This window comes from Salpingoeca rosetta (assembly GCF_000188695.1).
Source record: "Salpingoeca rosetta unplaced genomic scaffold supercont1.39, whole genome shotgun sequence".
NCBI lineage: Eukaryota > Choanoflagellata > Craspedida > Salpingoecidae > Salpingoeca > Salpingoeca rosetta.
In genome coordinates this window covers 331,268-341,245 of record NW_004754895.1, presented here as the reverse complement: position 1 = coordinate 341,245, position 9,978 = coordinate 331,268, and the positions used below count along the sequence as shown (strand labels likewise).

The 9,978-nt window shown below is 55.0% G+C and overlaps 4 protein-coding genes across 4 annotated transcripts; 2 read left to right on the top strand and 2 right to left on the bottom strand.

Annotated features, from left to right (window-relative positions):
- Positions 1 to 148: 148 nt before the first annotated feature.
- Positions 149 to 3,500, top strand: PTSG_11119 (uncharacterized protein; the record flags this gene model as incomplete). The annotated part of the gene is made up of 6 exons (XM_004987984.1): positions 149 to 179; positions 560 to 693; positions 1,043 to 2,419; positions 2,871 to 2,968; positions 3,217 to 3,286; positions 3,453 to 3,500. 6 exons carry the CDS (start codon positions 149 to 151, stop codon positions 3,498 to 3,500), a joined length of 1,758 nt encoding a protein of 585 aa, XP_004988041.1.
- Positions 3,501 to 3,874: 374 nt separating this feature from the next.
- PTSG_11118 (uncharacterized protein) lies at positions 3,875 to 4,966 on the bottom strand (the record flags this gene model as incomplete). The annotated part of the gene is made up of 2 exons (XM_004987983.1): positions 3,875 to 4,396; positions 4,701 to 4,966. The coding sequence occupies 2 exons, from the start codon at positions 4,964 to 4,966 to the stop codon at positions 3,928 to 3,930; spliced, it is 735 nt and encodes a 244-aa protein (XP_004988040.1). The 3' UTR covers positions 3,875 to 3,927.
- Positions 4,967 to 5,514: 548 nt separating this feature from the next.
- PTSG_11117 (uncharacterized protein) lies at positions 5,515 to 7,704 on the bottom strand. The gene is made up of 4 exons (XM_004987982.1): positions 6,980 to 7,704; positions 6,603 to 6,692; positions 6,219 to 6,364; positions 5,515 to 5,988 (listed from the first exon to the last, which is right to left on the bottom strand). The coding sequence occupies exons 1-4, from the start codon at positions 7,172 to 7,174 to the stop codon at positions 5,646 to 5,648; spliced, it is 774 nt and encodes a 257-aa protein (XP_004988039.1). The 5' UTR covers positions 7,175 to 7,704; the 3' UTR covers positions 5,515 to 5,645.
- Positions 7,705 to 7,727: 23 nt separating this feature from the next.
- PTSG_11116 (uncharacterized protein) lies at positions 7,728 to 8,865 on the top strand (the record flags this gene model as incomplete). Its single annotated transcript, XM_004987981.1, has 4 exons — positions 7,728 to 7,887; positions 8,258 to 8,323; positions 8,531 to 8,619; positions 8,788 to 8,865. The coding sequence occupies 4 exons, from the start codon at positions 7,728 to 7,730 to the stop codon at positions 8,863 to 8,865; spliced, it is 393 nt and encodes a 130-aa protein (XP_004988038.1).
- Between the last annotated feature and the right edge of the window lie 1,113 nt (positions 8,866 to 9,978).

Below are 9,978 nucleotides of genomic sequence, written 5' to 3'. Positions count from 1 at the left end.
TGCAACATCAATTTTGAAAAGCAACCATCTGCCGCGATATTCAAACCACGGAAGTTAAAGACGCAAAACCAAAGACGACGCTCCACACCCCCAACACATACGCTGTCTTGTCTTCCACCCCAACACCCACGTCCAAGCAGCAAGCACCATGGCGATTGTGAGCTTCTTCTCGGAGCTGCGTGCACTCGCTGCGTGCACTCGCCGAGCACATTGAGAGCGATTGCAATGATCTCAAGCAACACATCCTCCAGCCTGCAGGCGTCGCACACACCAGCGCCTCGGCCTGTGCGTTGTGGCATGGCGTGTGTCTGTGTCTATGTCTGTGTGTGTGTGTCTGTGTGTGCAGCGCTCGTTGTGTGTCGTGTGCAGCGCTCGTTGTGTGTCGTGCGCGTGGTGCACCGTGTGGTTGTTGTTCGCTTTTGTAAACAGCGTGTTGTTGTACCGATTTGTTGTAGATGAGCCACTCATTCGTTATCAACCCACACCCAAACACACACACGCGCGCACACACACACTGCGACAAACACATCCAAACGAACATCCACCACCACAACAACAGCCATTGAAGACACGCTTGTGGATTTGCAGACAGAGGCAGCGAGCTTGGATGATGCCCTTGCCAAGCTCGTGGCCAAACAACAAACTGCGTCTCCAACCCGTTCCCTCGTCAGCGCCCTGCACACCATCGTCCAGGTCCGTGACGATTGTCTTGCGTCTCGTTCATGGCTGGTTTTGCTTTGTGTTGTGTTTGTGCATGTGTGTTTGTGTGTGTGTGTGTATGCTACATGCTGTGGGTTTGTGTGGCGTGCGAGACGCCGTGGGCGGCTGTGTGCACCCGTGCGCTTGCTTCTGACTCAGTTTCTTGAACATGAATGCGCACCAGTATGCGTTTGTCCCATGTCGACCTTCAAACAGTGAAAAAAGTGTTGCATTCACACAAAGCAAACAGCACCACAGCGCAACACGTCCAACAACTCCGTCTCAGCCACAAGCTTCACCGCATATAACGTACATAACATATGCGCATCAATCACATTATTAGAACAACCACGAGGTGCTTGACACAGTCGAGTCGAAGCTGAGCAAGTATGGATTCGCGCCTGCTGATCCCTTGCCGTCGCTGGATGACTTGCTGCTCAGCTGCAAGGATCCAGAGGGAGACAACCAGGACAACACGTTCTGCATTGACAGCGACACGTCCCAGCACGCCTCCGACAGCTACACCATCTCCGCAGACACATGGCACGATGACGACGTGTTTGCGCAGCAGGCGGCCAAGGGCTGTGCTGCAGACACGCCCGCTCATCAAGGTGATTCCAGCGTGGATGGCACTGTCTCGGGAATTGCATCCCCTGCGCATACCAACAACAGCAGCCAAGAGGCAGGTGCGTACGATGGAGAAGCACAGGGCGAGGTGTCATCGCTCTCGGAACCGCCACAGTCCCCGCACACGTGTGCGCCAGAGCCTCCTATGCCCAGCCCGTCCCCGCCCATGCTCAGCCGCACCAAGATCAAACTGTCCGCCACAACGATGGAAGCGCTCAAGCGAGCAGACAGCCTCTCACCACCACCAGCCATGCAGATGACAACCGGCATGACGGAACGCGATGCCAAGTACCGCAACAGCTTTGACTCGGACATGTCCCCGCTGCCCATGTCCACCAGTCTGCCGCGGGCGTCCTCCACGACTGCCCATACGAGCAGCGCCAGCACCGACACTCACAGCAGTGAAAAGGCAGTGCGTGATGGCGACGAACACGGTGTAGGGGAAGGTTCGTTTACTGACCACATCGCCAGGACCTGCCCGAGCAGCAGCGACAAGGATGCTGCTCACCTTGACTTTGGCCTCGGCCATCTTGCGTCGTTTGGCAGTGCGCATGACGAGCATGCAGAGCAATCCACGCACCACAGCACACAGGCAGAGACACCTCATGCCACCACTGCTACCGCGGACACGAACCCACTCGACCTGTCTGCGCTGTCACCGCCCCCTTTCAACATGAACAGTGATTTTCGCGCCAAGTACGCCCGAACGCAGCCGAACAACACCACCAACATGAGCAGCAAGGACGTCTGTGAGGAGGAACAAGCACGCGCAGACGCAGCACCCACACCTGTCACTGAAGCTGAGGAGGTCGTCCACGCAGATAGTGATGGCGATGATGGCGATGGCGTTGTTGACGAGTATGGCGATGATCGTGATGTGTCCACATTGCCTCAGGCAGTGGAGGACAACAGCGGCCATGCAAGCACGCACAACACGCAGGAAACCGTGAGCGCCGGCGAGCCTGTGGATGACACGTGCCAGTCTGTGTACGCAGACGATATGAATGACAGTCTGACCGCGCACGTGCATGAGATCCTGCGCGATCTGTCGTCGACAGAATTCTCCTCGCTGCCCTCCTTTGTCCAAGCGCAGGTAAAGCATGAAATTGTGCACTTTGGGTGGTTGCTTGCTTGCTTCTGTGTTTGGGTGTGTGCGCGCGCGTTTGTTTGTTTGTTTTGTTTGTTTGTTTGCTTGTTTGTGTTTGTTTGTTTGTTTGTTTGTTTGTTTGTTTGTTTGCTTGTTTGTTTGTTTGTTTGTTTGTTTGTTTGTTTGTTTGTTTGTTTGTTTGTTTGTTTGTTTGTTTGTTTGTTTGTTTGTTTGTTTGTTTGTTTGTTTGTTTGTTTGTTTGTTTGTTTGTTTGTTTGTTTGCTCGTTTGTGAGTGTTTGTTTTGTTTGTGCTTGTGTGTTTGTGTGTGTGTGTGTGTGTTTCGGACCTGCATCGTTCTGATTCGGCGCCTGTCACAACCATGAGCGCGTGAGCACGCAAGTGCACTAACTGACTCCATGCTCAACCTGCCATTATCTGTTGCGTGTGCTGCGGCAGGTGTCGGTGGAGGAGTTGAACGAGGTCATTCTGGCGCTGCGCGAATGCCTCAAGAACGTGGGCTCTGTTGAAGTGACGCTGAGCGAATCACAGCTCAGGTTGGTGTGGCACACGCTGGATAGGAGTGCGTGGTTGTGTGTGGCTGTGTGGCTTTGTGTGTGTGTGTGTGTGTGTGTGGTTGAGTGTGTGTGTGTGTGTGTGGTTGAGTGAGTGTGTGTGTGTGTGTGTGTGTGGTTGAGTGTGTATGTGCACGGTTGCGTGCGTGCAAGTCTCTGCGTGTGTGTTGTACTCTGCGCATTCACTTCCATTGATAATACACCCACACTCGCACACATGGGGGGCGCAGGGACGATTTGTGTCTTGGATCCAAGACCAAGGCGTGCATTCTTGCTCTCATCAAGACAGGGCGGATGAAGGTGTGTCTGCCTGCCTGTCTGTCTGTCTGTCTGTCTGTCTGCCTCTACACGAGTTGCCTCCCTGCCTCCACCACCCATCCACCCCCTCCGGATTGTTGATCTTGGTATCAATTTGGGCGCACCATGACACCAGTTCACGCCACCATTGGTCCACAACACAACACAGTCCCAGGGCATGGCGGATGGCACGACCGTTTATGGGTTTGTCAACTAAGAAGCACAAGGACGCACAAAGAAAGGACAACGGGGGTCAATGATACGCTTATCCATTGTGCTCGCGACAGAATACAAGCAACAGAACGAAGGGGCGCTCAACAACACCTACAGCAGCACACAGACCGGTCAATAACAATCGGGTCTTCCTCTTACAACATGACACCGATTCTTTTCTCCTCACGTACACATGCACTCTTACTTACTTACCTACACACATACATACAAAGCACCCGCGCACGCGCACGCGCACACCCGCACCTCTTACACGCACAGCAAGGCGAACGCTGCCGTTTCATGAGCAATACACGTACCAGCCAACAATGCACCGTCATGATGAGAGCTGTGTGGTGTGTGTGTGTGTGTGTGTGTGTGTGTGTGTGTGTGGGTGTGTGTGTGGTGTGTGTGTGTGTGGTGTGGTGTGTGTGTCAGGTCCATAACGCGTGGAGCTGGTGGTGCTCATCGTGCTTGTTTGGCCAAGCGAAGGCGATGGTTGTGCCCTTGTGGACATCTGTGCGGATGTTGCAAGGGTTTGAGACTGGCGCCTGGATGCGCCACGAGGACGGCGAGAGCGGGACGTGGTTACCGCGAACGGCTACGTGCACGTCCTCCAAGATGATGCTGGACTGGGGCAGCTCGTCGCACGTGGAGGGTGCGTGCTCCATGACGAAGAACAGGCGCGAGAACACGGTGCCCTCAGGGACGCTCACGGTGTTGTTCACCGATGTGTTGGCCAGGCTGTTGCACAGGAGAAGGTTGTAGCCCGTCGGTGTCTGCTCCACGCTGAAGGTGACGGTGTCGCCAGGCAGGACGTGGCCAGGTGCGCTCTGCCACCAGTATCGCGACGCAGGGCACGCCCGCTCCTGGAACACGGTGAACTGCGGACGGTCCACGCTCCTGCGGGTGGAATCGTGTGTGTGTGTGTGTGTGTGTGTGTGTGTGTGTGTGTGTGTGTGTGTGTGTGTGTGTGTGGTTGCATGTTGGGGACGCGTGTAAGCGTCGCTCGTAGCTATCGTCACACACACACACACACATACACACACATACACACAATTGTGCTTGCTGCACGTACCATGCGAGCACGAGACACACACACACACACACACGCGCACACACACACACACACACATACACACGCACACACACACACACATACACACACGCACGCGCGCACCGACCGCCACAAGAGCATGCTGCGTACAGGTTTGATGGGGAGTCTGGCACGCGCACAGTAAAGTTGGCAAAGGTGACGGGATGACGTTGTTCCTTGCTGTGTGATCGCTGTGACTCTCTGAGCTCGGCATAGGTGACCCAGGACGCGGCCGGAAACGACGCTGCCGCCACATCCTCTGCTATCGCGGCGAAACCCTCTTCATCTCCGCCACCGCCACCGCCAACGACACTGCCGCAGCCACAGCAACAGCACGCCACCACAAACACCACCACAACCACAACGCGCTGCTTCATTGTTGTTTGGTTGTTTTGTGCGGAATATATGGTTTCGGTGAGATGCAGTTCGCTTCTTGAGTCGGCATTCATTTCATTAAGGACACCTGGACACACTGACACACACACAGTGGCACTGGGATGGCGCGACAGGGCGTGGCTGCGTGTGCATACGCCAGGGCAAATGGGCGGAGACAGCACACAGCACACTCAAGCACAGAAACGCGGCACACTCAAGCACAGAAACGAGGCACAGAGTAGACAGGCATGTTCTGCAATGAACGGCGAATCTGCGAATGGGAGGGGGAGGAAAGGAGAGGACTGAAGGAGGAGGGGAATAACGAAGAATAACACCGCCCCATCACCGCTCATTCGCGCCATGAACACAAGAACTCAGGGTATGAGACACAGACAAATCGCAGACACAGCAGGGCAGTCGAGAACAGAGCGGAGGAGGGCTTCTTACTTATGAAGCAAGTACCATGGAACAGTGAGACACAAAAACACTAACAGACAAAGAGACAAAGAGACAAGGGGAGAAAAGAGAGACAAGAGAGACAGACAGACAGACAAGAGAGACAGACAGACAGACAGACAGCTGGATGCAAGGAAAGATGGAGATGTGTGTATGTTTGTTTGCGCTGTGTGCTCTGTGGTGTAGGACTGGCACGCAACAGCGCAACGGGGTGGGTTCATGGGCTCATGCGCTGCGCACGCAGGCCGCGCAGAAGGAGCTGATGAAGAAGACGACGAGGGCGGCAAACATGAGGAAGGACGCGGCACCAACGCCGTACGGCCCACACAGCGTGAAGTAGTCCATGCCTGCGGTGGGGTCGGTGCACCTGAGACCGCACTGGCCCTCCTCCGTGCCGGCCGGGCAGCGGTCATCGAGGTAGATGAACCCCAAAGGAAAGAGAATGGAGGCGATGAGGAAGAAGATGCTGGTGATGCTCATGGACAGCTTGGCCAGCGCCGCCACCCAGCCGTTTGCCCGAATGGTGGCCACAAGCGCCAGCACAATCGTCATTGACAGGAAGATGACCCTAATTAACGAGGAGTGTTTGGGGACAACGGTGGCGTTGGAAGAGTGTGGTGAGAACACGGGACCCTCAGGTAGGGCAGTGGTAGGGTGTAAGGGTGTATGTATTCCTGAATGGTTGGTTGCATGGGTTGTTGGTTGGTTGTAGTTGGCTGATTGTATGGTTGGCTGGTTGGTTGGCTGGTTGAGCACAAGAAGACCAAAAAGAACAACGCCGATGCCGGGATAACGCACCCGATGACGAAGAGGACGCCAGCAGCATACCACGCGTCAATGTTTGACTTGTTGAAGCCTGTGCTGAAGCAGCGCTCTGCGCCAAACCCAGTCACCACGTTATCGTTGAGCGGTGTGTACTGTTCGCATTGCCGGAACAACCCAACCTGCAAGCAAAATGAACCAAAGAACGCCGAAACAAGGAGATAGGGAGATGTACGAGTTCAGTCAGTTGTTCAAGCCAAACATGTGTGTGTGTATGTGTGTGTGTGTGCGTAGGTGGCGCATGTGCGCTGTCTCGCCTTCACACACACACAAGCAGATAAGCATACACGCCATCCACGCACGGTCAAGTACCGCCCGGCTACAACACAACACACACACACACACACACAACATGCGCACCTGGCGGTCAAGGAAAGGAAAGTCGGGGTCGTCTGTGGGTTCTGTGCCTTCCACCCAATCGGGGAGCGTGAATGCCACAACCAGCAAGATCTACAAAGGGAACAAACAACACAGGGGTTGGAGAAGCATTACCACAAGTGCACACACACACACGTCCAAAGAGACTGAAGTAACTTCCGTTGAACAACTCACTCACTCACGCGTACGCACACGCGTTCACCCGTACGCCCATCATCGTCATCTCACGATCTGCACAAACCTGGATGCCACACACACTCACGCGTACGCACACGCGCACGCAGGCACTCAGCACGCACTCTCACACTGCCTCATGCATACGCACGCGTACACACGCATACGCACGCATACGCACACACCCAGGTGACGACGAGGAGAAATGTCCAGATGAGGAGGAGGATGCGGGAGATGACGGGCTCGTACTCTGGTGTGGTGACTTGCAAGGTCACGGCGGTGCTTCTGCGCATGGTGCTGGTCGGGGTTGTGGTCATGGTTGTGGTGGTGCTTGTGTTGACCTTGCTGTGTCGGTCATCGCGCAACGTAGACGATGGCATGGTCGTTTGGTCGTTTGGGCGTTGGTGAAGAAGAGCAACACAGATTGTACACAAGTCAATCCGCAACAAGGGAAGATGCAGCAGGAACAACAACAGAAACGGTGAACAGGAGGCGAGGAGAGATCACGGCGTTAGCGGCGTCGCTGGCTCTGAGAAGAATGCTATGGCAATCAATATGTGATGATGGATGCACTTGGTTCTTCTCCCACAAACAGCAGCAGCAGGGAGAGAGAAAGACTGAAAGACAACAAAGGAGAGGCGCGAGCAGGGAAGGGAAGAAGGCAGGTGGCACGATGAGCAGAGGCTGGCGGGGGTGATGATGGTGTGATGGTGTGATGATTGCATTGCATTATTACTTTGTTGGTCGGTGTGTGAGAGAGCGGTTCGTGCTACGCCTTCGCCTGCTTTGTCTTCGCCTTTCTTCTTCTGGTTCGCTGGGGGGGGGGGGGCTTGGTGGCAGTTGCCCAGCAGCAAGGCGCGTTGCAGTCCTGCGAGAAAAGCAGCACTGTTGCTTGCGAGCAAGAATTTGTGACGACAGCATAAAAAAAGCAGCATGGATGTGGTGCTGGGCGAGTTGGCTGCGGAACGCGATGCAGGGTGTGCTTTGGAGGCGGAGAGGCGGCTGTGGAACGTGCTTGCGCTCCTGTCCCCGCACGTCACAACAATCACAACAATCACAGCAGCAGCAACAGCAAGGACACCAGCATCAATAGGTATGGGACCTGCTTGCTTGGTGCTGCTGGCGATGGTGCTGCTGGTGATGGTGCTGGTGGCGATGTGGTGGTAGTTGCGCACGCACAAACGCACCACGACCAGCTGTACGCGAGCAACGATCACGCAAAGGCAGGGGGGGGGGGCAAAGTTCCCAAATCATGTTTGTTCGTGCGCTGTATGTGGGTGTGCGTGTGTGCGTATGTGTGTGAGGTGAACTCAGTGGTTTCTCTGACTCACGTACCATGAACACGCACACACACACGCACACTACACACACACACACACACTGCACACGCACACACACTGCACACACACACACACACACACTGCACACACACTGCACACGCACACACTGCACACACTCAACAGCAAAGGTAAAGTGGTGCGCGCAGGCCATTGCACGTGCTTTCGTGTACCTGCTGCCATACCTTCGCGGTAAGACCAGTGGCGGTGGTGCTGGTAGTGTTCATGACAGTTTGGCAGACGAGGCGTCGCTGAAAACCGCCTGGAGAGTTCCTCACAGAACCAACTTCACGCACACCGACATGGATATCTACACACACGCACACGTGTGCTCACACACACACACACGCGCGCGCGCGCACGCACTTGCTTTGCTTCCTGGTTTGTGCACCGGCATAGTGCGCCAAACGCTTGCTGAGGAGTACTTTGGCCTCTTCTGCCAACGCCGCAGCGGCGGTGATGCAGCCTCAAATGCCCCTCTACCACTGGTACGCAACCACCTGACTCTATCAGCCAGCTCGCCAGCGTGTGCGCCCTCTCCTCCTTGTGTGTCACGTCTCGCGCTTGTCTTGCACACACACACACACACACACACACACACACACGCACTCACACGCACACCCGTCTCGCACACTGCTCTCCATTGACACGTGCAGCGCCTCGGCATCGTTGGCATCCTGCTCACGTTTCAGCCGGCGCTGCTGTCCGCGCTTCGACGCCAATGTACATGTTGATGCAGTGTGTTGATGACGTGTGTTGATGCGTGTTCAATGATGGTGTTGTGTTGATGACGCGTGTTGCTTTGCTGCTTGGGGATGCTGTGTTGAGTTGCTTCGTGCGATGCTGCATATGTGCGTGCGTGGGTAATGGTGCACACCCCAGCAACCACCAGCACCACGTCACTCACCTCCACCTCCACCTCCAACACAGGCCGCAGGGTGGCTGTGCTGCGAGATTTTGACGTGAGAGCTGTGCTGCACGATGTGGAACTGCTGCTTCGCATCGTCAGCCCTGGATTTGTCTCTGTTGTACACGCGTGCCTCGGCCTACGCTTTGCACCACCAGCGGCGAAAGCAGCAGCAGCAGCACAGGGAGCACGCCACCACTTACAGGCGCCACCAGCACAGTCGCAGCAGCAGCAGCAGCAACAACAACAACAACAACCACAGTCGCTGCGACAGCTGCTGCTGGCTGCCGTGCTCGCAAAAACCGTTGCGGGTGTGCTGAAGGGCGTGATGAAGTGGCGCCGGCGCACGCTCGCCCAACGCGCTCGTGCCCACCTCCTCCTCGCCGCACCTGCCCATGCTGATGGCGGGAGCGGTGGTGGTGACACGCAATCAGCTGAGGAGCAGGCATCATCTTCGCCCACATGTTTGCTCTGTTTAGGGTGAGCACGGTGCACTTGTTTGTGCTGGGTTGTGTTTGTGTTGGTTTGTGTTGGTTTGTGTGTGTGTGTGCGTGTGCGTGCGTTTGTGTGTGTGTGTGCGTGTGCGTGCGTTTGTGTGTGTGTGTGCGTGTGCGTGCGTTTGTGTGTGTGTGTGTGTGTGTGTGTGTGTGTGTGTGTGTAAGTATGTCTATGAATCGTGTATGCACGACTTAATGACAAGAGGAAAGAGGATGTGCGAACCCCCACGACCAGCCAGTAGAGAGATCCCCTATCCCGTGCGTTCAATCATATTCTTAAAGAAAAAAACAGTACTTTATAATTTTTTTTATTTTTTGACTTATTTTTTATGTGGATTAACAGAGTAGTACTGAGATCAAAAGATAAGAAGAATGCATATATGGCATGATCATAGTGTGAATTGCTATGTAGCCAATGTATTATAATGACGATACTCTGCGAA